The 27147-nt window shown below is 37.6% G+C and overlaps 6 protein-coding genes across 10 annotated transcripts; 5 read left to right on the forward strand and 1 right to left on the reverse strand.

Annotated features, from left to right (window-relative positions):
- The first annotated feature begins 2791 nt into the window (after window positions 1-2791).
- LOC109149588 lies at window positions 2792-6505 on the forward strand. Of its 2 annotated transcripts, XM_019297427.1 has the most exons (9): window positions 2792-3031; window positions 3185-3344; window positions 3392-3618; window positions 4102-4190; window positions 4344-4482; window positions 5094-5189; window positions 5345-5464; window positions 5732-5994; window positions 6116-6505. In XM_019297427.1, exons 3-9 carry the CDS (start codon window positions 3447-3449, stop codon window positions 6224-6226), a joined length of 990 nt encoding a protein of 329 aa, XP_019152972.1. In that variant the 5' UTR covers window positions 2792-3031; window positions 3185-3344; window positions 3392-3446; the 3' UTR covers window positions 6227-6505. The 2 variants fall into 2 exon arrangements, with proteins under 2 accessions (XP_019152972.1, XP_019152970.1); XM_019297425.1 differs by having other exon boundaries at window positions 3185-3618.
- A 767-nt stretch (window positions 6506-7272) lies between these two features.
- Window positions 7273-8373, forward strand: LOC109149590. The gene is made up of 2 exons (XM_019297429.1): window positions 7273-7757; window positions 7842-8373. Exons 1-2 carry the CDS (start codon window positions 7575-7577, stop codon window positions 8304-8306), a joined length of 648 nt encoding a protein of 215 aa, XP_019152974.1. The 5' UTR covers window positions 7273-7574; the 3' UTR covers window positions 8307-8373.
- A 423-nt stretch (window positions 8374-8796) lies between these two features.
- LOC109149587 (probable inactive heme oxygenase 2, chloroplastic) lies at window positions 8797-11593 on the forward strand. 2 transcript variants are annotated; one of them, XM_019297424.1, is made up of 5 exons: window positions 8797-9540; window positions 10305-10528; window positions 10951-11058; window positions 11192-11331; window positions 11554-11593. In XM_019297424.1, the coding sequence occupies exons 1-4, from the start codon at window positions 8868-8870 to the stop codon at window positions 11285-11287; spliced, it is 1101 nt and encodes a 366-aa protein (XP_019152969.1). In that variant the 5' UTR covers window positions 8797-8867; the 3' UTR covers window positions 11288-11331; window positions 11554-11593. The 2 variants fall into 2 exon arrangements, with proteins under 2 accessions (XP_019152969.1, XP_019152968.1); XM_019297423.1 differs by having other exon boundaries at window positions 11192-11593.
- Window positions 11594-13934: 2341 nt separating this feature from the next.
- Window positions 13935-16425, forward strand: LOC109149585 (nodulation protein H-like). 2 transcript variants are annotated; one of them, XM_019297421.1, is made up of 6 exons: window positions 13935-14298; window positions 14791-15026; window positions 15097-15355; window positions 15555-15734; window positions 15886-16041; window positions 16132-16425. In XM_019297421.1, the coding sequence occupies exons 1-6, from the start codon at window positions 14059-14061 to the stop codon at window positions 16294-16296; spliced, it is 1236 nt and encodes a 411-aa protein (XP_019152966.1). In that variant the 5' UTR covers window positions 13935-14058; the 3' UTR covers window positions 16297-16425. The 2 variants fall into 2 exon arrangements, with proteins under 2 accessions (XP_019152966.1, XP_019152967.1); XM_019297422.1 differs by lacking the exon at window positions 13935-14298 and adding an exon at window positions 14373-14655.
- Window positions 16426-17626: 1201 nt separating this feature from the next.
- On the reverse strand, window positions 17627-26233 carry LOC109149584. Of its 2 annotated transcripts, none has more exons than XM_019297419.1 (16): window positions 25948-26233; window positions 24940-25311; window positions 24622-24847; window positions 24300-24545; window positions 24075-24190; window positions 22103-22201; window positions 21934-22021; window positions 21526-21755; window positions 20758-20942; window positions 20412-20611; window positions 19811-20143; window positions 19626-19727; window positions 18894-19191; window positions 18610-18758; window positions 18244-18528; window positions 17627-18075 (listed from the first exon to the last, which is right to left on the reverse strand). In XM_019297419.1, exons 2-16 carry the CDS (start codon window positions 25236-25238, stop codon window positions 17875-17877), a joined length of 3057 nt encoding a protein of 1018 aa, XP_019152964.1. In that variant the 5' UTR covers window positions 25239-25311; window positions 25948-26233; the 3' UTR covers window positions 17627-17874. The 2 variants fall into 2 exon arrangements, with proteins under 2 accessions (XP_019152964.1, XP_019152965.1); XM_019297420.1 differs by lacking the exon at window positions 25948-26233 and adding an exon at window positions 25448-25471.
- On the forward strand, window positions 20317-23375 carry LOC109149589. The gene is made up of 2 exons (XM_019297428.1): window positions 20317-20324; window positions 22518-23375. Exon 2 carries the CDS (start codon window positions 22677-22679, stop codon window positions 23325-23327), a length of 651 nt encoding a protein of 216 aa, XP_019152973.1. The 5' UTR covers window positions 20317-20324; window positions 22518-22676; the 3' UTR covers window positions 23328-23375.
- Window positions 26234-27147: the final 914 nt, after the last annotated feature.

A 27147-nucleotide genomic window follows, 5' to 3' on the forward strand; every position in this document is an offset into this window, starting at 1 on the left:
TCCTGGGGCCAATCATTAATCCCTTCATTCATACCTATTACTTCGATTAATGTTTTAATTTTGTTTGGTTATATTTGTTTAATCACGAATAAAATTTAGAAGATTTTTTTAAAAATTTTTAATTTATAATTATTATTAATTAAAAATTAAATTTAATATAATATATTATTTTTAAAAAATATGTGGAAGCCACATCAGCTTGAAAAATCCAATCATCAAGTAGTTGACCTTTAATTTGAAGACAACCTGCAAATAATGCTATTTGCACTTTTTTTGTAAGTTTGAGGTTCTAATTGAAGCTTTTTGAAGTTGAAGGGCCTAATTGCACTAATCAGTATAGTTTGAGGGCTTATTTGACCCTTATCCCTCAAAAATATTATGGTGGTGGTGGTGGTGTAGTGGTAGTGGTTTTATTCGTTATATAATAATAATAATAATAATAATAATAATAATAATAATAATAATTGGTGGTGGTATGACGGTGGTGGCAGTGGTATGGTGGTGGTGGTGATGGTGGTGGTTGCGGTGGTATGGTCGTGGTGGTGGTGGCGGCGGCGGTGCGATGGTGGTGGCGGTGGTTGCGGTGGTATGGTGGTGGCAGCGGCGACGGTGGTTGCGGTAGTATGCTGGTGGTGGCGGCGACGGCGGTAGTGGTGTTGGTGTGATGGTGGTGGTAGTATGACGGTGGTGGCAGTGGTCGCGTGGTTGCGGTGGTGGTGGTGGTGGTGGTGACGACGGTGGTTGCGGTGTATAGTGGTGGTGGTGGCGGCGGTGGTGGTGAGAAGGTGGTGGTGTGGTGGCGGTGGTATGTGGTGGTGGTGGCGGCGGCAATGGTGGCGGTGGTATGGTGGTGGTGGTGGTAGTGGTTGCGGTGTTGGTGGTGGTTGTGGTGGTGGTGTGATGGTGGCGGGGGTATAGTGGTGGTGGCGGCGGCAATAGTGGTGGTGATGGTGGTATGGTGTTGATGATGTTGGTGGTGGTGTGATGTTGGTGTAAAAGTTGAAAAATGACTTCTCCCCAAAAAAAAGGGGAAGTCATTTTCCTCCAAAACAAGCCTATTTTCCAAAGTCAACGAAAAATGATTTCCGTTGACTTGATTTTCCAGGCACATCCAAACACTAGAAACTTGGAAAATGATTTCCAAAACTCATTTTCCAGGTTTCCAAACACACCCTTAGATGAAAATCGAAATTGATTTTTTTCATTCATGCTGGATATTTAGTTCATTCATTATGGATATTTAGTTCATTCATTATGAATTTTTAGTTCATTCATTCTGAATTTTTAGTTCATAGATTCTGGATTTTTAGTTCATTGATTCTGGATATATAGTTCAAATTATGCACAACATAATGTTGTTGCTAGGAATCGAAATTGAATTATTATTTTTTAAAGTGGGACGCGCGTTTTTAGTCAAAACGACGTCATTTTTGCATCTGTATGCACCATGCATGGTGCACACGGATGCACAGCATAATTTGCCAAAATTAGTAGTACATGAAAATTCATCTGATATTCTAATATGCTTTATATTCACAATTACATAACTCTATGTTCATAGTTATAGAACTTTATGTTCATAAATTTTTAACTCTAGAAGTCTGTGTTCATAATTATAGAACTTTATATTCATAATTTTTTAACTCCATATTCGCAATTATTGAACTCTATATCTACAATTACAGAACTCTATGTTCATAATTTTTAAACTCTATATTCACAACGTCTCGCTGAGTTGTTTTGACAATTAAAAAAAAAAAATTGATTGGTGGATGAAAACGGTGACACTAGTGACACCGTTACTCTAAAATTGCCAAAAGGGCGTTGTATTGGAACCGTGTCCAACTTTCTTGCAAGATGAACACGATTCTACAACATAACAAGAGTAAATACCCAAAATGGTCCATCGACTATAACTAAATTCACAAATTGATCATCGACTTTCAATTTCAACCAATTAAGTCCTTAACTTTGCAATTTTGACACGATTTGGTCCTCCATCTATTTGACTCATTGTTGACCGCGATCTTTGAGGATATATATGTAGTTTCACGTGCAAAGCTCAAGAGAACGCTCTTGGAGGTGACATCGTTGTTTCGGAGGGGGAAGTGCTTCTCCGCTTGCTGCTTGGGGATCACGAGCCGGTTCAGCTTAGAGAACGCTCTTGGAGGTGACAACGTCGTTTCGGAGGGGGGAAGTGCTTCTCTGCTTTCTGCTTGGGGATCCCGAGCCGGTTCAGCTTGCCTACATCGCTTGGAGTTACGGCTTTCTCGAAGAGCCACTCCAGGGACTTCGGCGATCTATCTATCAAAAGCTATAATCTCTCCGGCATGGGGTGCAGCGCCAACAATGGATTCAAATGTAACAGTTCGGTCTAGAAATGCAACCGGAACCTTAAAAACCGATGATGGACCATGAAATTACATATATATCGTAAAAAAGCGCAGTCAACAAACGGTCAAATAGACAAAGGACCAAATTGTGTTAAAATTGCAAAGTTAAGGACTCAATTGGTTGAAATTAAAAGTCAATGACCAATTTGTGAATTTAGCTATAGTTGAGGGACCATTTTAGGCATTTACTCACATAACAATTGTAAAGAATCTATAGACAAGAGTTTACCGTCACTCACGCCGACCAAGCTAATTTAATACTACGTATATTATCTTATTAACTGTAACTTTCACCTCATTTTAGGTGTGATTCTATTTATTGTCCAAAATTTACCAACTAGTACTAATTAAATTGCCCGAGCGGGCTTAATGTGAGTTATTCTAATTGCGCAATGGATATTCAGGTGAGGCTGTGAGCGGAAGGCAACCTGCAAACATGCCGAACCGAGAAAGGGCGCTCAGTTTCTCACTTCCTCTATCAAGTAACAAATGCTTAAATCCAACATTGAAGCTCCTAAAGTTGAGAATTTGTGATGACTAGATCCAACAAGGTTAACCCTCCTCTCTAGTGCTTCAGCTGCAAATCGCAGAAACTCAAACACATTTCACAAGAACGTGGGCGTTAACCCCATTTTTGAGTAAGCTCAACTCCTACATTCTACACACTCTGTCATTTCACCTTTTTTTTTTTCCTGGTTTGCAGATTCTCTGTTCATGTACAGATAAAGAACAACAAAGAAACCGTTATTATATTATTAACAACTATTCTACCCACTTTATTGTCTAATCAGTCATCAGCCCAAAGAAGAAGACGTGACATTGATGCTACCGATCTCTCGGATCCCTAGTCCACAATTCCCAAAAATTTGCAGAATCTCGATAAAACACTCTCTTTATTTCTTCGTTCTTGCAAGTTGCAGTCTTTGCTTCTTCTACAGGGCACGTACAGAGATACTCCATATTATAATGAGAGATTATGGGACGGAGGGGGAGCAGAGTTGAGGGAGAAACCACTGAAATGTTCACGAATTTTATTGATTTTTTCTGAGGGAGATGACGAGAGGTGGAGAGTGGTTGGGCGGGGGTTACCGCAGCGGGAGAAGAGGGAAATGGTGTTCGTACAAGTGGGCAACAATCACTGTCTGCTCCATCAACACCGTGGTTGCTTTCTTTGTGCTTCACTCTCTCTTCACTTCTCTGTACATGTATAACGATAACCAGAGGGGTAAGTCTGTGTATATGATTCTGCCATTTTTGGATTGCCCGTCTGTTGATTTTGGTTTTTATGTAGACCCAAATTGGAAAGTTTGTTTGTTTGTTTGTTTGTTTTTTTTTTTTTTGTTTTTGTTTTTTTTTGTTTTTTGTTTTTTGTTTTTTGTTTTTTTTTTTTATTGTTTTGTTTTTTGAGTAACCATGAAACTCACAACCACTATTCGAGGTGGCTCAAACCATGAAGGTTAATAGGTTGTTTCTAATAGGAGTCGAACTAATGAACTATTAATCTTGCAATTACCAACTCGTTGCCCATAGTCGGCTCATACCAAGAACTCAAGATTCAAGAAGGCCAATAGGTTACTTCTGCTAAGAGTCCAACTATTAATATTGTGATTATCAAGTTAATAACCTTACCAACTTATTTGGGTTACCCTAAAAAGTTTGCTTTTTTGAGCAGTAGAATGGTGGTTTATATATGGTATTTTGTTTGCAGATTTTAGATATAGCCCAGATCAGATTAGGACAATGGCAGACTCTATTCGAATACGAAAAGGATCAGAACCTACAGAGCTTGTTAAGCTGGTATGTCCCCTTTGAATATGGTCTTTGTTAGCATATTTGTATAGGGAATGCTACAAATGCTGTGATATGCTATTACTAATAGATTTGGATTGATGTGAATTATCTTATGCTTTCAGTGCTAATGGGTGAGAAGCACATTCTATTTTTCTGAAGGTAACACAAATAAAGCAGAAGCTTTTAGTGGAAGAAAAGGTAGTGGGAGCACCACATCCCATGAAACAGAAGATAGCAGATGAGATTATAGCAACTTTGAGAGGCTTGAAAGGTGTTGTAAATGCAACCTTGCAGAGAGGTGAGTGCATCATCTTTTGCTTGAGTAACTTGGGTTGATCTTTGTTATTGTTTCCTATACCGTTCGATCAAATCTTTTTTAATCTTGGATGACGAGGAAAACTTGCACCCACTACTCGAGGGTTACACTGGGTAAATCCCGCATTTTGACACTAGCAGACAGATGACGACAATGAGGTAAACCAGCTTAGGTTGCCCATGGCTGACCGACTCAAACCAAGAAGGTCAATAGGCTGCTCCCTCAAGGAATTGAACGTGGAACCTTGTGGTTACCAAACCAATAGTGACCAGTTCTTGACTTGAGCCTAGTAATGGTATATTGTTATGGCATGGTAGTGCACGTGGCTAGTGCAAAGTTGAGAGGTGCAGGACAGTTGTAGATAGCAGTAGAAGATGAAATGATGTAACTAATGGCTCTATAAAAATTTAACCATAATGCATATGCAAGGAACTCTCTATGCTAGCTAAATCTTTTGCTTGAGTGACTACTGGGCAGCATCATGCAATTATACTACTCGAAAGAGGAAATCGAATTGTGGGTGTTTTTTCTGCATTTTATTTATAATATATGGTTATATGGTTAGCTTCATTGAAGGTTTATTGAATAAGCAGAGGCAGTTGAAAACTGGCGCAAGGCAAAAGTAGAAGAAGCCAATAAAGTTATACATGGGAATAAATCAAATTCGAGTATTGCACCAGAGGAAGCTGGTATATCCTCTTCAGCCCTCCTTCACTTTTGCTGTCTATTTTGCATTTATTTCTGAGAAATATAACATATACCTTTTACATGATCTGGTTTGTTGCGCATGTATCGTGTGGAATTGTTCTAAGGCGCTTAATATTTCAGAGAACTTTGTTTGCAGTTGCATTAGCAAGAGCTTTGGAGATTGATTGGTTTGAGCTGTCTGAGGAAATTGGTCTCCATATACCAGTTGAGGTCATTAATAAGGAACATGATGACAAACCTGATGGAGCGGAATTTGGTGATTACTTCCCTTTCAGTTTCAGTGACTTTCTCAACGCATCTTTTGATCAAACCAGAGAAATATAAGCACTTGAAAACAAAGAAACTGAAAGAGAAAGAACTTTCAAATTGAATATCTCATCAATTAAACATGTGATTTCAGTCTTTATTGTACATTCATTCCATATTTATATGGTCTAGAGTTTGTGAAATGGAAAGGATCTAGTAAAACTGGGATATTTCAAAGACTTCTATTCTCACTAAGATCGACTTCTTTTTTCCCCAGAAAGTGAAATGATTGCTGGCAAAAAACTTCCTCCTGAATGTCACGCAGAGCTTCATACAGATTATGATGGCGATGCAGTCAGATGGGGCCTAACCCACCTTAAAGAATCTGCATATGACTGTTGTATGGCTTGTTTGGATCAAGCTAAGCATGCAAAACCAGGCGAGAAAAAGTGCAATATATGGGTTTACTGCCCATCTGAAACGGGATGTTATTCCCCTGATATTTATCAACATAAACATCAGGAATGCTGGCTGAAATCTGTAAGTCAGACTTTACTCTAATAATTTATGATATTTCTCGATGCTCATAATCTAAGGACAATCAGTATGAGATAAAGTTGTTCTTCTTTGTCTTCTTTTTTGGTGTTTTCCAAAAATGCAGTCAGAGAATCCCAGATTGAATTTTAAGGCGCGGTATTCTGAATCTTTTAGAAATGTCAATCCGAATGCACCATTAGTCGTTCCATGGATGTCTGGAGTTGTAAGTGTATAAGCTACTCGCTAACAGAAGAAGATAACGCAACCTTGATCCTTGAAGAAAGCTGCTTTATAGCTGTGTGGAGTGGTAAAAATCAGTCTGTATCTTGTTAACCAGACATTCAATTTTTCCCCATTGCAGCTTCTGAGAACTTTCTTTGTCTCTTCTTTGCTGTATGGTGGATAGATCATTGTATTGGGTCTGACCATTTTTTCACAACTTCATAGATTGATCGAATGATCAAAACTGGTATTAACTCACTCGAGAAATACAAAGGTTAAGTATGAGTAACAATACGGTTTTACTATTCTCCACTTTTGGAATGATGTCTTCATTTGACAGGAAGAAAAGTGCAGTTACTTCAACTCCTGGAAATGTTATATTCTCTACAGTCATGGCTAGCTTGCATCATCTCTGTCTGGTGGTTTTTTCTTGCTCACATTATTATTATGAGTGCAGTACCTAACTTTATCCTGTAGGTTGGCTCATAAACTCAAAAGTTAGCTCACCACCCACCCCATTTGTGACTGAATTCATGAGCTATCTGTCTCTCAACACCTACCAGAATAAGCTCTGGTCTATTTAATTAGTTTCATTTGCTTTTCTGAAGTTTTCTTCACCCAAAAAAATATTGGAAAAAATTCGAACCCGACAAATAAGGGCAATCTGTATGCGGGTTGTTAATGTAATTGCAAGGTCATAGGAAGATATAAATGGACATTTGTCTGTCAGATAGCTCATCTGGTTCCTGGTCGGTAAATTGCTGGCAATGACATATGATCAAACCCTAACAATCGTAGTATGAGAATTACACTCAATGTGGTGGGGTTCTTGTGGGCAACAAGCATGGTTCCTCCCACTTAATGGCTTGTAATGGATTGCTGAGTCACGGTGATTTATCCATTCACTATCCTGTCGGACCAGGGTGTGGGGGTCTGGCTAGAAAATTTTACTTTTTGTCCGCACAGACAGCTCAGTTGGTTCATGAGTGATAGGTTATGAGTAAGACCACATGATCGAACTCAAACAACTTCACAATGCCAATGTGGGAGTTACATGATTTACATCCATTGTGGTGGACACTAGTATTGTTCCTCTCACCTAATGGATTACTGAGTAACCATGATTTATTTATTCATTATCTTTTTCGAGCTGAGATGTGTAGTGTTGAAAATTTATATAGTAATGGTGATTAATTTGTCTTTTGTGGGCAAGATAAAAGGGCATATTCATGCAGGATTTCCAATAGAATACTTTTTAGCATAGTAAAGTTTGCACTCCAAGTATTTAGTGCTGTAGGGTAGTTTCACCTGCAAGCTAAGTTTACCAACAAGCTCTCCAACCATCATCTCTCACCCAAAAAATGGCCTGCTATCGTGATGAAAGCTCACCAAATCCTTCCAAGAGATGCAGCAAATGCCTTTCCTCGACTTTGAAGGATGCATTTGCTAACTGCCATGGTTTATGCTGCAAGTTCTCTACTTCCAGACTGGAAACAGAAGAAGAAGAAGAAGAAGCTCTAACCAGTGATTACGATGAAGATGAAGTATATTGCTAGCTCATTCACACCCAAGAAAACTGCGCTAATCTCCTTGGTTTTCTGAGATTTTCTTTTCACCATTTATTGCAGGAATTTGTCTCGGCAGTTATAAGCAAATACCTGGAATCAAAATTGAGGCAGAAGATGAGCCTTACCAGCTCGGAGAATTTCTGCTGCGATTTCTCCCCCGCTGCCGGAGATTTGTTCATCCCTGCAAAGGCAATAATGCAACAGAAGCTGCAGGGAAATAATGGTGAAGAAAGAGAGGAGTTTGTGTCTGTTGGCAGCCATTTCTCTCACTCCTCAAGCTCTACTAGCGGCAGCATGGAGGCATTTGTGTCGGCCAAGACGAGCTTTTCCCGGTGTTCGAGCTTGAGCAGGATCGATTTCCCAGATTTCTGGAGGCCGGGCTCCAACATTCTGCAGTTTACTCAGTGCGAAGGATGGCCGTTTGGTCTTTGCCGCCGGCGGGCTTTGTTGCTTCCACCTCCGCCCAAATCTCCGTCTGATTCTTGGAAGTGGCGCAAGACTGCTGGATTCATCAAGTTACATTGAAATGTTCATCTTATTCCGGCTTTAGCTGTGAAACAATCTTAAATCTTCAGTCAACTGTCTCACTCAATAGAGGTGTGTACCATTCAATTAGGAGATTATTTATATTATTTGGCGTGAAACAACTGACCTGAAGATTGATTGTTCTATACCCAAAGTCAATAATTAAACTTTTGACCTTTCGTTGAAGGTGGATGAATTCCTTTTCATTCAACCACCCCCAAATTATTGGTTAGACAAATTATACAAACATATTTTAGTACAATAAGACGAGGGAGTAATTTACTTTTGTTCTCAATTTTAATAATTGGTGAAATATATTTCTCTTGTTAGAATTTCACGAGTTTGGTCTCACACAAAATCATTTTAGTACGATTTATTCATCATATGTACTTTGTGAATTATTACATGAGAGTGAAATTTATTCTGGCACATAAATTAAGAAGTAATTTCAAGTTTGCAGCCAAGACCCCCAGTTTCTTACTAATTCCTAGTTTAACATGAGGGTTTATCTTCTACAAATAATCGACGCTCGAGCATGGGAGAAGAATAGGATTAGCAACAATGGCTTGCTACTCTTGTGCTGCGGTAATAGGAGCAAACCCCACGCCGATAAAATCTTCAAATTTCCAAATTTTCACTCCCAACGATAGTCTTTCACTCCCAATTATCCCAACTATCAAGAAAATAATTCTCAGAACCAACAGACCCCTTTCAGTCCTCCATTGTTCAAGCTCCAACTTTTCCTCAGCAACACTTTCACAGTCAGAAACCGAAGACGATGAGTACAGCGGTGAAGAAGAAGAAGAAGAAGAAGACGACGAAAGCGGAAATGGGTCGGCGTCATTTTCTGCGGCGGCGGCGGCGACGGGGAGTTTGCCGCCGTTGAAACAGAAAAGAAGGAGGTACAGAAAGCAATACCCTGGCGAGATCAAGGGTATCACTGAAGAGATGAGGTTTGTGACGATGAAACTCCGCAACAGCGGCAAACCGTCAAAGAGTAAGCCGATAGGTGAGAGTGACAAAGAAGAATCGGAAGAGAGTGGCAGTGAAGAAGCAATGGAGGAAGGTGAGGTCAGTGACAGTGAAGGGTCGGTTTCAGTGGATGAAGATGATGAGGATGGAAATGGAAAGTCTTGGCAGCCTAGTACGGAAGGATTCTTGAAGTACCTTGTGGATACTAAGCTTGTGTTCGGCACAATTGAACGCATTGTTGATGAATCCAGCGATGTTTCTTGTATGTATTCTTCGGATTTTGCTACATTTTTTCTGTGTTTTTGCTAATTGTTTCATATCTTTAACCCGCAACTACTATCCGAGTGTGCCGGATAACCCAAATCAAAAAAGCCAATAGCCGCCTTAGTTGACTAAGAAGGCCAATATGCGGGCTCCCATTAAAGTCGAACTTGTAACCTCATGGTTATCAGGTCAACTAACGAATTGAGCTAATAGGCGGTTCCCACCGAAGTCGAACTTGTAACCTTGTTGTTATCAGGTCAACAACGTGACGAATTGAGCTAATAGGCCGCTCCCACTAAAGTTGAACTTGTAACCTTGTGGTTATGAGGTCAACAACATTAATTGAGCTAATAGGCCACTCCCCTTGTGGTTATCAGGTCAACAACACGAATTGAGCTAATAGGCCGCTCCCACTATAGTCGAACTTGTAATTTTGTGGTTATCAAGTCAACAACCTGACGAATTGAGCTAATAGGCCGTTCCCACTAAAGTCTAACTTGTAACCTTGTGGTCATCAGGTCGACAACACGAATTGAGCTAATAGGCCGCTCTCACAATGGTGGAACTTGTAACCTTGTAGTTACCAATTAAACTGTCTGACCAATTTGGCTAGGTTGCCCCCAATTTCCATTCAAATCACTGAAAAGAGGAATGAAATCTCAAGATTGGGTTTTTAATGGTTAATGGTTTGTTATGTTTCATCACTTTAACTGATTTAATGCTTAAGCTGAACTTGATATATCCTGCTATTGTGTGGAACAGATGCTTACTTCAGAAAGACGGGATTAGAACGAGCAGATTGCATTTCCAAAGATTTAGAATGGTTTAGCCAACAGGGTAATGTTATTCCAGAACCTAGCAGTCCTGGTGTTGATTACTCTAAGTATCTCGAGGAGCTCGCGGAGACTAATCCCCCATTGTTTCTCTGCCACTTCTACAACATATACTTCTCCCATATAGCTGGAGGTCAAGTTATAGCTAAAAAGGTTCAATCTTTTTCTTGATTTATAGCTCACTAATTAGATCTGTTTTTTTATTTCATTCGTTAGAAAATAAATCTCGAGATGCTTTGTTTAGTGACTAAGCCTACTTTAGTTCCCTCCTGGCCTCCGGTTGCTTGATAGATCATATAAACACAATCCTAAACTACTCTTTTCACCTTTCAGAAAAATTAATTTGGAGATGATTTATAACAAAAGATTTCACGAAAGATTTCCCCTGTAGTGCACTAATGAATGTTTCATACGGTGTGTATTATAAGGCGGTTTTCATCAATTGGCTGAGTAAAATACTGGAGACTATCTTTCCATTGTGCGTTTAATGATTATATACTTTCTTCATAACTGTACTTGAGCCGGATGTCATGAAGTCCCGTCTCTTATCTCGTTCTCCTGTTTGCGATTATAAGGTTTCTGAAAAGCTCTTAGAAGGAAGAGTATTGGAGGTCTACACGTGGGAAGGAGACCCCGAGAAGCAGCTGCAGGGTGTAAGGGAGAAGCTCAACATGCTCAGTGAGGTAAATATTATTCTTATGAATGTTCGACTTTGAAGGCGCTTTTTTTTTTCTAATAGTACTACTGACTCTGTTACAATGCAGTATTTGTTCCCCGACAGTTATTTACTTGAATTGTTATGTTATGTTAACACAGCACTGGTCTAGAAAGGAGAAAAACAAATGTTTGCGGGATATACCCAAGGCATTCCGGTTTATGGGGCAGATAGTCCGGTTAATCGTCTTCCTGTAAAACGGGCAGTTCCAGCCCGAAGAGTGCACTTATAGCTTTGGATGGTGAGTTTGCAGCATGCTTATTTACCTTACCTCCAATACCGGCATTAAGTGTTTTTCCCCCTTTCGGTTTTGGATCTTCGATTCTTCATATCAGATTGATTATAGCTGTTTTTACTATCTATTAGACAATGAAAGCTTTCTGCTTTAGTTTGATTATCCTGAAATCATACTTAAAATGTGCATCCTTTTCGCTTGTTGATATGTAAATCTCACTTGATGAAGACATGGCGCAATGAAACATAGCCCAGAATGGTTAGTATTCTAATATTTGCGAGATGGATTCCCTCGGGTCAAAAATATGCACTTATATTTTTTATATGGTATATTTTTCTTTCGGAAAATGGTCAAATAGGCCCCTAAACATTCAATTAGACCATCAAATTTTCAAATGTTGCAATTAAGTCCTTAAACATATTATTTTAGAGCATTGATGTCTAAAAATCGATTGGTGACCTATAATTACAGGTCAATAGGGTTCCGACGCACATCCGGCAAGATTTCGACCATTCTGGCAAAAAATACCGGTGAAATGATCGCTAGTATCGTCAGGAGAAGGCAATCAAACGACACCGCAACCGTTTCGCCGGTGTTTTTTGTCGGAATATGGTTGGAATCTCGTTGGTGGTTCGCCAGAACTCTAGTGACCTATAATTATAGGTCACTAACTGATTTTTGGGCCAGTGTTTTTTGTCGGAATATGGTTGGAATCTCGTTGGTGGTTCGCCGGAATCCTAGTGATCTGTAATTATAGGTCTTTTTGGGCCTTAATACTCTAAAATAATATGTTTAATGGTTTAATTATAACATTTGAAAGTTTAAAGACTTAATTAATTTCTTGAGTAATGTTGAGGTCTTATTGGACCCTTTTTCCTTTTTCTTTTTATATTCATATTTTGGTAGAAAAGAAAAGAAATTGTGGCGGACATGTGGGCATCGTCAGATATGCATATTCATGATCCATTAAAGGCAAGTAGGCTTCCTAAATCACGTTTAAAGTCAAACCAAGTAGTTGTCGGATAAGGTCATGTCGTCATCTTAGGCCATTTTTCTTCTAGCTTTAAGTTTTGACAAAGATTACATTATTGACGAATTATTTTAAATGATCATATGCCAGGACTATGTGGTCTAATGGTACCCGGGTTGGACTTCTATTTGGAAGATTATAAGTTCGAGCCTCAATGGAGGCGTTATTGGTTCTTTGTGTTTCAGTAGGTTGAGAAAGTATATGAACAGATACTACAATGTAATAGAGCCAATAACTTTCAAAAAAAAAAAAAAAAATTTAAATGATCATATTGTACGAATTTAATACTAATTCCGTGTTTTTGCCCCAGAAAGAAGTGACTGAGTGAGTAGTGTATGATTCTCGTATCAGAACGTTGAGTTCAATTTCTATCAATATTCTCTTTTGCTCTTAGTTAAGTATGTTGTATTTACGAGTTATTACATATGAAGCGAAATTTAACCAATATACATCATCAAATAGTAATCACTGTCATATCAGAAAAAAAAAATTAAAATACACAAAAACAAAAATAATAAATGGTATATCAACATGATAACATCCACCGACGGATCAATTATTATTTTATTTCTCAAAACAATAGTGAATTTATTAGTCTAATAATGTTAAATTGGTCTATATTAAAATCCCTCGCGACTCACACAAAATTACACCTCGTTTGGTGTGACCCAAATTCATCATCCTTGCTTTACAACCCTATTGAGTATTGACAAAGGGTAAAATATTACTTATCCTATATCTTAGAGAGTATTTGGTATTGCGTTATATACAAAATTTTAATTTATTTTTGTATGTTATAAAAATACATACCTAACTAAATATATGAGAAAGCCTAACTTAATCACGAGTTAATTAAATTAAGATTTAATGATCGTTCTTGTCCCTCGATTATGTCATAATTATCAAATTGATTCTCGACAATCAATTTTAGCCAATTAAATCCTTAATTTTTGATTTCATAATCGATTTGGTCATCCATCAAACTGGCCGATGACCAATTTGGTAATTACGGAGAATAAAATCGGTTACGAAATCAATAGTTGATTTAATAGGTCAAAATTGATAGTCAATGACCAATTTGATAATTACGGCATAGTCGATGGACTAAAATGATCATTAATTCTTAAATTAAATTGTAACAAGATTCTGTATAATAACGAAAAAAATTCAATAGCTTTGAACATGAGAGTTCCATTATATATACTCCCTATTTCTGGTTCTCCCACCTTTACTTTCTGGTGTGACAATGAATGATTAGTTATGTTCATTCTATGGATCTCAAAGAAAAATGTCAACATCAAAATTTAGTGAGAAAAAGTGAAACTCAAGAATAGGTGTAATATTTTTCAGTAAAACAACTGCTAATACTTTTTTTTTTTTTTGAATGCACAACTGCTAATACAATTACAAAGTAAAACATGATTAATTAATTACTGAAAGTGATCCTTTCAAAAAATTACTGAAAGTGATTGAAAGGTGATTTGATTCCCATTTTAATATTTAAAGATGAGTAAACAAACGTGAAAAGTAGGAAATACTTTTTTTTTTTTATATTTCAGATCGATATCAAGAGTGAACAACCAAACAGCCTTAAAACAATATTTTGTACAAAAAGATTCTCCCGTACACAAATGTCATTCTTGAAGAACTAATTCAACAAAATAACGTAGGAATCACCGATTCAGTCCTACGTAAAAAATTCAATGTTGGCAGGGGTTGGCGCGCTGGTTAATAATACAAAACAGGAAATGCCATTAATTAAAGACAGTCCATCATTAACAAACTACAAGATTTCGATCTTAGCGAGGAAAAGCTTCAAACTTTTCCTCCCCATCTTTATCAGAGGAACCCAGCACTCACTCAATACAGGAACCACAAATGCCCATGCTATTATCCCTTCCCATTTTTCTTCAAACATGGCAGAGATATTTGTCTTCTTCAAGGTAGATTGGGTTTTGATTTTTAAGAAAAAAAAAAATTTTGATTTGATGTTATTAATGATGTTCTTATATTTTTCTGTTGAGCCGGCAGGAGTTGACATATGTAGTCATGGGAAAGGATAGGATAGCTTTGTTTGACTAATTGTTGTTTGGTTTTTGCATATATTAATCTAGGGGAAGAAAAAAAAAAAAAAAGGAGAAATTTTCTTGGTCTGGGTGGAAGACTTTTTCCAGAGACCATTTATTTCTCCTTCTTTCTCTAACTGTTTATAAGACATGATTATAGCTAAAACCCAGACAGCAATTGTGTTTCTTTTCTTGTCCTGACATTATATGGAGAGTTTTAGATGGAAGTCTCAGGTTAACTTTCTTGTTTCTCCACCACTGATTTGATTTTTATGAAAGATTTATTTGTTTCTGTGAAATTAAGAATGTTGTTTTTAGTAGTTATGAACTCAGGGAAATCATGTTTTTTTTTTTTTTTTTTTGGTTTAGGACATATTTCAGACAAAGGCACCTAAGAAATCTCCCCTGGTGTTAAGAACAGTGGTGTTGCTTTTTGCAGTGGTGTGTGGAGTGTACATTTTTTCTATTTGCATGAGACAAACAGCTAATTTTGGCAGCCCAGATTCTGTAAGATACCTGGTTGATCCATTGTGTTCCACTCCTAGAAATGTCGAAAAATGGGAGATTCCTTTGCTGCATTTCCCCAAACCTCAGACTTTTAGCAGGTAACTTAAGTTTGTGTGTTCATTTGGGTGGAGATGGATGATTTAGATTGATTGCGCGATTCGTTTGCAGGGAGGAATGTGTTTGCAATCCTGTTCGGTTTTTCGCCATCTTGTCTATGCAGAGATCAGGGAGTGGGTGGTTCGAGACATTGTTGAATAGCCACATAAATGTGAGCTCCAATGGCGAAATCTTCAATGTCAGGGCAAGGAGGAGTAATGCTTCGATGATCATAAAGACGCTCGATACAGTTTACAATCTCGATGTTTTGACGAGTTCCTCAAAGAATGAATGCTTAGCTGCTGTTGGCTTCAAATGGATGCTTAATCAGGTGACTAGTCACTTCATTTCGTTCTCGATCTTGCACACCTATATATATATACATAATACTAAGATAATCCTTAAATCTGTCTTCTAAGCTTTAGTGAATGAATGGAACTATAGTACTGGCAATCAATTAGCTAGTCTAACTCATGACCTTATAAACCCATATGTTCTCTCACTAGACTAAATGTTGTGTCGACTTGAAGGGAATAATGGTACACCACGAGGAGATTGTGGACTACTTCAAGAGAAGAGGCGTGTCCACAATATTTCTTTTGCGAAGGAATCCCCTTCGCAGGTTGATATCTCTCCTCGCCAATACTTACGACAAGGATGCTAAACTGCTAAATGGAACGCATAAATCCCACGTTCATTCTGCACACGAGGTCTCTCTTTCTTCAATCTCGCTATACACATATCTGTTGGTTTTACGATCTTAGCACTTACTATGTTTTTTTTTTTTAAGTAGTAATGAACAAATACTGCATTGTAACAGAGTCAGTAGCACTTACTATGTTAGTCATTTCTTGCTTACAGGCTCAAGTACTAGCCAAATACAAACCGACTGTAAATATGTCGTTACTCATACCCAATCTGAGGAGCACGCTGAGAAATTCTGCCACGGCTCTCGATTACTTCAAGAACACGAGACACATTGTCTTTTACTACGAAGATATTGTCAGCAACCGCACTGTAAGCCTCCTCGAGAACATTCAATTAATACTTGCACTATATATGTGTACTGCATTGTAACATCGCTCGACTGTTTTTTTTTTTCTGCAGAAACTTACAGATGTTCAAGAGTTTCTCGGGCTGCCAATTCGAAACCTCACCAGCCTTCAGGTTAGGATACACAGCGGGACACTATCAAATCAAGTCGAGAATTGGGACGAAGTCCGGGAGAAACTGAAGGGAACTGTGTATGAACAGTTTCTCCACACAGATTAGAATGCAGTCATAGTTTTTGCAGCCACTTACACTTGTAAAAAACAGTATAAGAAAATAGTTTTAGAAAGATTCTTTTGGTTCTTTTGACATTTTCATTGTTTAAGTTTATTGTCATTGAAGTTAATTGAAGGAATTAAAGAATCTTTACTTTGAGATGCAAATGAATGAACTAGGTCAATTGATCAAGTAAAATGTTTCATTGGCTGTAGTTAGCCTAATATCTCACCTACCTAACTCTATATAAGACTAGAAGCATTATGATGTAAGGTGGACACGGTTCTATGTTTATAATTACTGAACACTATATGTTCATAATAATAAATCTATATATTATTGAAGGGTAAATTTGTCCAATTCAAAAATTTTAGAAATGAAAAAAGAGGCTTTAAAAAAAAGGGTATGTGTCTAAATCGAAGAATAACTTATTATTGAGTTATATTCCACTCTTCATACTTGGCACATGCTGGAAAAAGACCAATGCTCATGCTTGGCAGTGGAAGATGACAACAAAATGAATGGTATAGGCCATTCACTATCTTATTCATAGAATTGCATCCGATAAAGAATAAAGGGCCTAAAACAAATGCAGAAAGAAACAGAGCTTGCTCCAAATTTTAGAAATTCTGGAGAAACAAGGGCCAGTTGGCCACTTATTGTGGGCACGAAATAAACCTCATTCATATACAATAGTTTTTAAATCACACAAAAGAGATAAATTGCGCTATAAAGACACACCACTATGCAATGAGTTTACCAAGAGAATGTTGATAAGAATCAAACTCGTTACCTTCCTGGTATAAAAATCATGCATACTCACTCAACCACCCCTTCGGGACATTTAAGTTGGGTTTTTGTCCTTTTGTCCCGCCAAGAGGGAAAGAGAGAAGAAGAAAAAAATACATACCACCAATAAGGGGATCTACAATAGTATACTTTGTAAGGTTTTTGCAGATTTTTAAGGATATATGAAGGAGAGAGAGCGTGAATAATTTTACTGCAAAGCATTGATTTTTATTAGACTTGTGGACCCACCAAGAAAAAAAATCATGCCATGGTCGTGTACCCACAGCATGCATGTGCACGCGGGGCACGTTAATCTGAAGTTTTTTTTCCCAAATTTGTTTTACCTTTTTTTTTTTTTTTTTCCTTTTTCTCTTATCTCATCTTCTCTTTCTTATTCACACCTGCAAAAACTTCTCAAAATTTATGACTATTGAGGATGCTCAAGAACTTGCCAATTCCCTCTCCCATGGAAAAAACCCGGAAAATCCCATTTTTTAAACCAAGGGTGATAATCTAAGAATAAGATGTACAAACATCCCAGAAATACAGCTAAGAGAGGCTGTTTAGTACATTGAAGAGAAGACAGGACATGACAAAAATCTTAAAATTTCATATACTTTGCCCATAATTTCTTCCTCTCATCATACACAACTTCTGTGGTTCAGTACATAACATGAGTGATCTACACTGGATCCTAAGATTCAATTCATCCTGCTAACGATTTCGATTGCCATCTAGAGAATCGGCTAAAACATTTGTACAAAACAAACACGGACTAGTTAGTAACTGAACCTGTCATTGAGTTTTTGACCCGTTCATCGATTCTGAATCAGATTTTTCTGTTTGCTCAATGACGAAATGATCAACAACCCGAACAGTGTTTATAGGATCTTGTTGGAGTGACGTCGCTCTCCATTTGCTAGGGAATTTCCGCACATAGCTAGGCTGCTGTGGCTCCGTTTCCCAGTTTGAGTCTAGCTTCCACTCTTTCGGAACCTAAAATATCACGACACCAAAAAGTAGGTCAAGTTGTCATAGAAAGAACGTATTAGTTGCAGAAGATTCAGACAAATTAGCGGGGGAATTTCTTATTAGTTGCAGAAGATTGAGATAGATTAGCGGGTGAATTTCTAGTTATCACATACTGTTTAAAACATTTCTTACCTTATCAACTGCAAGTGTGAAAACTTCAAGGTCGCCTTTGGTGTTTATGTGGAATCGTGTAAATGACTTGTAGTTGGCAATACGGAGAGAAGAAAAGGCTTCATCAAAATGTACGTGGAGCCAATTAATACAGATATACAGATAACTTCCGAAGACCAGAGATACCACCGGAGTTGAGAAAACCCAGAAATAAAGAAAAACGGATGTATAATATATCACAGCACCCCCTCGGGAGAGTGAATCCATCCCATTCTTGCAGATGTTTTGCCTCGTCACTGCCATTACCTGATAATTGCATGCATTAATCAATAACGATAAAAGAGGCAAAGATTTCGCTTGTTTAGTTTCATTGGAAAGTTTTGTTACCTCGGGTACATCAAAAGCAGACATTAGATACTTGATACATGCTGGATAAAGGCCAAATGTCCATCGTTCTATACGTGCCCTAAGACCAGTGGGGTCCGGAAAATGCTCGTTCTCAACATAGCGATACCATTCGTATAAAGTATGATAGCCTACATTGTTAATTAACCAATTAACAAATGCAAGATAACAACTCAAGGGTAGATAAGTAAATATTGTAGTCGTGGAGTTGCATCAATAAAACCAAATCTCAAATAATCGTAGAAAGTAAAGGTACAACATCTGACCTGATGTTGCGAGGAGATCATGTCTGATGCATGTCTCAACGCCAAGTTCCAACAGAAGCATGAGAATCAACGCTGCAGCTAAGTGGGCAGACACGTGAAGAATCCCAATCATGACTTTCCTTTTCCGAGACACTATGGAGGGAATAAAACATATTGCCGCCACTAATAATAACACAGTAGCCGCCAACGATACATATGAGCGTTCCAACAAGTATATAAAGGAATCCCACACTGCGCTAAAGAAGCTCCCCACGTGGCCCGAAAAGGTATTATCCTTTAAGATGTGATCTAATTGACACTTTAAACCAATGGGAAATTATTAGTCATGGCATATGCATTACATCTAATCTACTAGGATACTTTACGTGGAAAAGTGAATACCAGTGTTGCAAAAATCGCGCATAGGCGCTAGGCGGCCGGCCTCCTAAGCGCCCGCCTAGGCTCTCTAGGCGCCCGCCTAGGCGCTCTAGGCGCCCGCCTAGGCGCTCTAGGCGCCCCCGCCAGGCGGTCTCCAGGCGCCTAGAGGGCGCCTAGCGATTTTTTCAACATTGGTGAATACACAGAAAAGAGTTCAAATCCAATGTAGCGTAAGTAAAGATTGGAAGAATACAATATGGTCAGTATGAGTAAAGACGATAGAACAAAAGAACAAAGTAATGACGCTAATCAACCTAAGCAAAGACGATTATGATGCCCAACTAAGTAGTATGTTTATATCCACCGTAAAGTTACCTGAGGAAACATAGAAAAGGCTAATAAAAAGTATAGGACGCCACCAATGATATCAAATTGCCAATTTTTCTTCCGAAACTTCAATATATTCCCCAATGCAATCTGCGTTTATTCATAACCATATTACAATCTATTTGAAGAAACGTATCCGACAGAATAATTACTAGAAGATTCAGACTCCATACCCGGCTTGAATCTTCAAATGATGGGTAAGAAGCTTTGCATTGGTAGGGCACCCCATTAAAGTCCTTAAAATTTCTGAAGACATGTGTAGGGTGCAAAAAAGCCCCACCACAACCATTAACAAGCAAATGTTGCACATCAGCCGGCCTGTCAGATGGAACACATGAATGGCGCATGTAATAGTGCAAGTCCCCGGCAATTCGAAGTTTACACCTCCCCTTTAAATGGTCACGTACTAAATGGGTAACATTCTTCCCAGTTACGTCATTCCAATACCAATCACTAAGCCAATTAGGTTCGTGTGTCATAATGATCACAGAGTCATTCTCTCCAACCTGAAAAGAAGATCCACAATATATAGAATCATAATTCTCATTCTATTATGGTGTTGGATGTTGGGAAAATGTTTATTTAGACCCGAAAGCATAGAAATCCAACATGATAATAGGGATTATAAGAATAACGGTTAAGTTCGTTTATATTTATAGCAGTATATCATAAAGCACAGAGGAAAAAGTAGGTATCACATTATATATTTTAAGCATAAGTGCATAACAAGTAAATCGAACATGATAACAGGGAAACTAACATAAAAGAATATACCTTATCCCGTATTAATTCTGAGAAGAACTTGAATTGGTATACATCAATATCACAATGAAGAGCGTGATCAAAACCAAATACCCACCACCCTTTTGGCAGCTGCAGGGCAAAATAGCTTTTCTTTTGAGGCATAAACCAACCACCCAGCCAGCTTTTGTGACAAATGTACCTCATGAATGTCTGGAGTCCATCGAACCAATCTGTAAGGCACAAAAGGATTTTGGCCAGCAATATGATAACATAGATTAAGTTCTCGTTCTCGAAAATCAAATCCTATTACTCTATTGACACTAGCAATAAGGATGATGCAATACTTCATAACATGCCGTGAAAAAAGTAGACTAACCATGATTTCCGGGAATAACAAAACATTGAGGCCCCTTGTACTGCTTCAAATCAGCCATTCCGTGAGGTAATTCTGGCTTGTGCACCGCAACATGATCTTCTTTATACCATGTTGGTGGCTGAAGAGCATATTCAAAGGGGCGGAATAGGCGATTCTCATATGTAAAAGCTGATGGATTAGGATACCTAGGAAATAGAAGCAAAAAAAGTAATCAATTAACTAGATAAGCAGTAATTCCAATGGATCAGAATAGCATTTTAACCAAGGGAATTAAATTTAAACTATCAATAATGCTGTACCCAGGGTGCAAGACTTCCATTTCAAGTAGGGCTTGGTGAAAGAGAGAGATGTACACAACCTGACCTCTGTTTTCAGAGAGGTTGAGGTTGTTTAAATGGTCTAGTGGCACGAAGTGGCTCTCCCGTATGGGAGGTCATCGGTTCGAGCCTCAGTGGGGGCGATATTGACTCTTTGTGTTTTAGTAGGTTGAGAAAGTAGTTATGAACATATATTGCATTGTAAGTTGTAACAGAGCCAGTAGTACTAAAAAAAAAAAAAAATGGATTGACGCCATGATGATAACAACGAACAAAATCTTATATGAAACAGGGGGGAAAAGCCCAAACACAAGTACTTGACAAATCTATTATGAGACACAGTCAAAGATAACTCATTCACCATGTGACTAACAAAATAATTTTTATCCTTCAAGCACTGTGTGTCTGTGTGTGTGTATTTATTTATTTTGAGAGCAGAGGTTGAGCTTACGCAAGATCACCGCCTATGAGAAGCAGACTCCCACGAGGCAAACTAAGTACTGAGCCATTATTTTGGACATGGATTGAAGGTTGAGCAAGAAGACGTGCGACAGTATACGAAGAATTTCCACCATCACCAGTATCAGCCATAAAGTCAAACCACATGCCATCTTCTTCACTGAACTGATCATACAAAAGATCCTCCTGTTTACCTCCAGCTTGATCTCCACTCATTGCTGCCTATAATTCCATAGGGAAAAGGAAACCATCACATTATTATGTGAAATAATACAACAGAATCTGAAGATTCATAAAACTTGTGAAAAATTCTCATGTTACACAATAGAACATTTCAACAGTAGCAAAAGAAAATGATTCTAGAAAGAGTTGTGAGAAATAAATAAATAAATAATTGAACCTGCATCATGCGCATATCAAAACGTCCAACAAATAGAGTCACTGAGACCAGTAGGTCAAACATTGCCTTAAAAACATCAGCAGATGTCCTGTAACACAGCATTGCCATATTAGATTATTGTTGGAGCTTATATTCCCCATATAGGAAAGATATGCAAATATATACATACCCTGAATACCAAGGAACCATGTCCAGAAAATCAGGCTTCATCTGTTTTTTCTTCAACTTCTCGTATTCTGTGTGTGGCACAGGGTGAGAAAGAGCCCATCTGTGAATTAGGAAACATGAGAATCTGATACATGCTTGGGACCAGGATTTTAGGAAGTCTTATTTTATTATATTACATAGTTTAGATATTAATAAATTACTAAATAGTTGTTTAGAAACTAATAAATAGTTATTTAGAAATTACTAAATAGTTACTTAACTTATTATTCTTAGTCTTCGAATTAATTTAGGTAGTTTAATTATTTAGAAATAAACTTGAAGATTTCAGCAGATTACTTAGCTTATTTAGCCATTCTATGAGTTGTATACTTGTATTTTACCCTATAAAAAGGGAGTATTATTGAGAATAATGCAAGCAGGAATTGAATCCCAAAAAGGGTCTAAGGGAGTTTTGGGTCTCAAGCAAACCCAGTGTTTTCTTCTCTTTATTTTCCAATTGTTATTCTCTATTCAATTTTCCTTATGTTTTCTTGCCCGTGACGTGAGAACACAACATTGGTTCCGTTGCCGGCGTCATGGGCATCACTCAGTCGGAGTTTGAAGCTCTCACAGAAATAGCGACTGTGTTGAAACACTTAGACAAAGTTTTACGCAAATTTTCCGCTGACCTGAAGGACTTGCTTCCGCCGATTCTCTCCAAAATTAAGCAAACAAAGGATGCGGCTACTTCACTTGAATCATCAACAATCATTGTTGACCACCCACATGTGGAGATAGTGCCGATGCAGGCCAACGTTTCAGTCGATCAGCCTCATGTTGATTCAACACAAAAGGCTGCTGACTCTACTGAAATTGAGGTTGTGCCCTTTCCAAAAACCGTCCTATGCTTGAGAGGGTTATTTCACCACTCTCCAACCCCATCTCATTTAAGGGTTGTGTTGTACGGTATTGGTCAGCCTTCATCTCTGGTGTCTCTCTCATCATCCAATGTTGCTGTTCCAACTAAATCCTTCAAAGGATGTCCAAGTTTGGGGTCTTCCTCACCACTATTTGCTCCTCCATTGATATGTAGAATGCCAGTTGAGTTTCTTCCATTTGTACTTCTTTTGAGGAGGCCATTTGATCGTGGGAGGTGTTGGCTACAGCTGCACGAGGTTATCAAGCTTGAGGACAAGCTTGTGGTCCAAGAGGGGAGTAATGATACATGCTTGGGACCAGGATTTTAGGAAGTCTTATTTTATTATATTACATAGTTTAGATATTAATAAATTACTAAATAGTTGTTTAGAAACTAATAAATAGTTATTTAGAAATTACTAAATAGTTACTTAACTTATTATTCTTAGTCTTCGAATTAATTTAGGTAGTTTAATTATTTAGAAATAAACTTGAAGATTTCAGCAGATTACTTAGCTTATTTAGCCATTCTATGAGTTGTATACTTGTATTTTACCCTATAAAAAGGGAGTATTATTGAGAATAATGCAAGCAGGAATTGAATCCCAAAAAGGGTCTAAGGGAGTTTTGGGTCTCAAGCAAACCCAGTGTTTTCTTCTCTTTATTTTCCAATTGTTATTCTCTATTCAATTTTCCTTATGTTTTCTTGCCCGTGACGTGAGAACACAACAGAATCTACAATTATACACATAGATAGGCAATAGTAGTTCTCCAAGGGAGATGATGGAACGGTGATGGAGAACATAATCCTATAACATTTTGCATCCCAGAATCGTCAAGTAAAATATAGGTTAGATAGCTAAGTAGACAAAAATGCTAACATCACATGATCACAGAATCCAAATATTGTAAAAATTCATCCAAGTTTTGCAATGGTGATGATGGTTCAATAACATCCCAACCTTTATATTTTCATCCAAAGCCTCTAATTCCTACCAGCTTATAAAAAAGAAAGAGAGAATAACATGAAGTAAAATGAATGTTTGGTCAAGAAAAATAAGAAGATATTTACTTACCCTGATGATCTTTCCACAACATAATTGGCAATGTAAAGGCCAATTAAGGTGGCCCACAAAGAATATATTGGAGAGATTTCATCTGATGACTCGGCACATGAACCACCACAGCTCAACTGGAAATAATAAAATAAAGTGCCAAAGGGCAGTAGCAATATAAGATCCTTGAGTATGTGAATACTGAATAGGAAGACAACAGAACCTATGAGCTGTAAGTGATTATACCTCTCCATAGATGACCCACTTAGATAAAAAAGGGTAGTCACTAGCAGAGCCAACTGGTGCAAACCAAGATTTACAAACTTGTTCTTTGAACTCATTCATGCGGATAAATTTTGCAAGCCATGTATTTCGCTCTTCCTTGCGCCAAAGAGAAAACCAAAGAGAATCTCTCCGTCCAAATGCTTTTTCCCGTATTATAGCAAGGTTGCCACAGTGGCTATAAAATACACAGCAGGCTATACTTAAAACCTACAGAAGTGAGACAGCCATAAAATAAGAATCACGTGTAATTTTCATTAGCTTACGAGATGTTCAGATGACTTACAGCACAATTTTGAACTATTGCAAGAAGTTCAGGCCTCCTTTTAGCCACACGAGCCACAAGGCCAAGATGCCAAAGGCCAAGAAATATTAGATGGAAAACAACCAGAAAGGAGATGGATGAGACATATATTGTCAAAAACAAAGAGAGGTTCATCCTTAGATCAACTCCCATCGATTGAAAACTGGGAAGATGATAAAGTGCTGCAACCAATATCCAGACTATATACCTTCAAAAAGAAAAGTTCACATTAGAGACTTCAATGAGCTTCATTTCATTAAACAGAGGTTAAAATCAGAAGCATAGTAATTATGAACTTACCAGCGGCTGAAATTTGAATAACTTGGCCTAATTGTTTTCCCAATAAATGGAGATGAAAAGAAGTAAAAGAATCCTAGCAAACAACCATACATTGACCACCATTTAATGTTGGTATCTAACTTCTGGATAAGAGTGTGCATATTATCTGATGATATGAAAAATAGGCAACCCACAACCACAGCAATGAAAAGATGCCGTGAGTGCTCGTGTGGGTAAGGGTATGGATGAGTTAAAATTGTCCTGACTTTCTGCATATTAAGGGTATCTAGTAAACCAGCTGACTGCTTATCAGAACCCATTTTTGCAGCCCTGAATTTCAGTCTCTTCACTTGATTCCAAATCTTTGTGATCAATTCACTTCACAAGCAGCAACTGCACACAAGAGGCCACGTTACTTATAAATTCAAATCACTAGTACTTTAAAGGAAAATCAGAAGTAAACACAATACTCATATATGTGGCATTAACATAACAGGTTGTCCAGAAGAGAAAAGTAGGCGAGCATAACCAGGTAGGTAAAGTTGAATATTTGCTATAATCAACAAGCATCACAACCCTAAAAGAAATCCCAAGAGGAATGAATGACAACAATTGTTCATCACCCAAATATATAACTGAGATCAAGAATTCTATGGCCACCATGACCAAACAGCACACTTACTGAAGTAGACCCTAATTATATATAACCACATCCTAATCAAATACTCAAGGAACTCATACTCAAAAAAGGGAAATAAATACTCATAATTCCCAGATGGAAAAGCCAAGAATTGCTCTAGCCAAACCACAAGTTGCAGAATAACAGGAACATTCCATAACAATTAACAACCCATATCCAAGTTAGGTCTCCACAGTCAGAATAATTTGCAGTTGACTGTTTGAGAGAACAGGCAAGCAATGACAACACTTTTAACTATCAAGAAATTCCAAACTACAAACTTCCAAATCATAAAGAAGCAATCATTACATTCATATAGCTACGAAAAAAAAAGGTGTGGAGGGGGGTACCTGGTAAAATTGCAGATAGGTAGAGGGCGAGGAAGAAGGAAGCAGCTGGGTCTTCGTGTAAACACACACACACACACACAAAAACACATGTATATAAAATGAAATGTACAAAAGAAAATTTTGAAAAGTAGGAATTATGGATCACGGAATCGAGTCAGCGTATTATCCAGGATGTTTGCGGGGAAGGGGAACCATTTAAACTGAAGGGATTAAAGATTAATAGCGTAGCATATTCCCTCTCTGGGAAGAAAGTCAAGAAACCTCCACCACTACCTGTCACCACCCACCATCAAATAAAAGAAGAAAAGTAGAAGTACAACAAATAGAGAAATTAGCGTTTTTTTTTCACAAGGGAAACTGCACCATTCGATAATTTATCACTCTATTAACCGACTCAAATTAAAATTAATTCTTGCTGCTGAAAATTTGAACTTATAAGTTATGATGAATTACAGAGTAATAAATTAATAGGCTGACTAATTTATTTGAAGTTGCTCATACAAAAAATAAATTAAAGTATTAATATTTTAATTATTAACATGAACATTATTATGATACTCTAATTGTTCATTAAGTTTTTGTATTTTGAAAAAAAAAAAAAAATCTCTAAATTTCATTGGTTTATTTTTTGAAAACTCATTGGTTTATTTAGTTGCACTTTTACCATGTCATTATACCATAGATTATTGATATATATGTTGTATTGCAAGTTTGTTTGCATGCCTTTAGCTCGTGAAGAACAGTAAGAACAAGAAGAAGAGTAGAGACAAAATAGATGGTTTCTTATTCCTTTATACCACACCTCTGATCATTACATTAGAATGACATATATATAATAACAAGTGTAACGGAATACAATAATGGAGACATAAAGGAAACCGTTACACAATAATGTCCACAATCATTACTATTTATAACACTCCCCCTTGGACATTATTTGTCGATGATCTAGCCTCGTTAAAAACTTTCTAGGAAAACCCTGTGGGAAAAACCTAGACAAGAAAAGAGTACAATAGAAAATATATTCATGCCTCATTAAAAACTTCACTAGGAAAACCACGTGGGAAAAACCTAGTTGAAGAAAAGAGTACATGATATATATAAAAACATATATTGTATTTGGTCGCCTCATTAAAAACCTTAACTTAAAAAACCCTGTGGGAAAAACTTAGTTAAGGGAAAAAGAGTACAACCATAAGC

The sequence above is a fragment of the Ipomoea nil genome, unplaced genomic scaffold, assembly GCF_001879475.1.
Source record: "Ipomoea nil cultivar Tokyo-kokei standard unplaced genomic scaffold, Asagao_1.1 scaffold2159, whole genome shotgun sequence".
In the NCBI taxonomy this organism is placed as follows: domain Eukaryota; kingdom Viridiplantae; phylum Streptophyta; class Magnoliopsida; order Solanales; family Convolvulaceae; genus Ipomoea; species Ipomoea nil.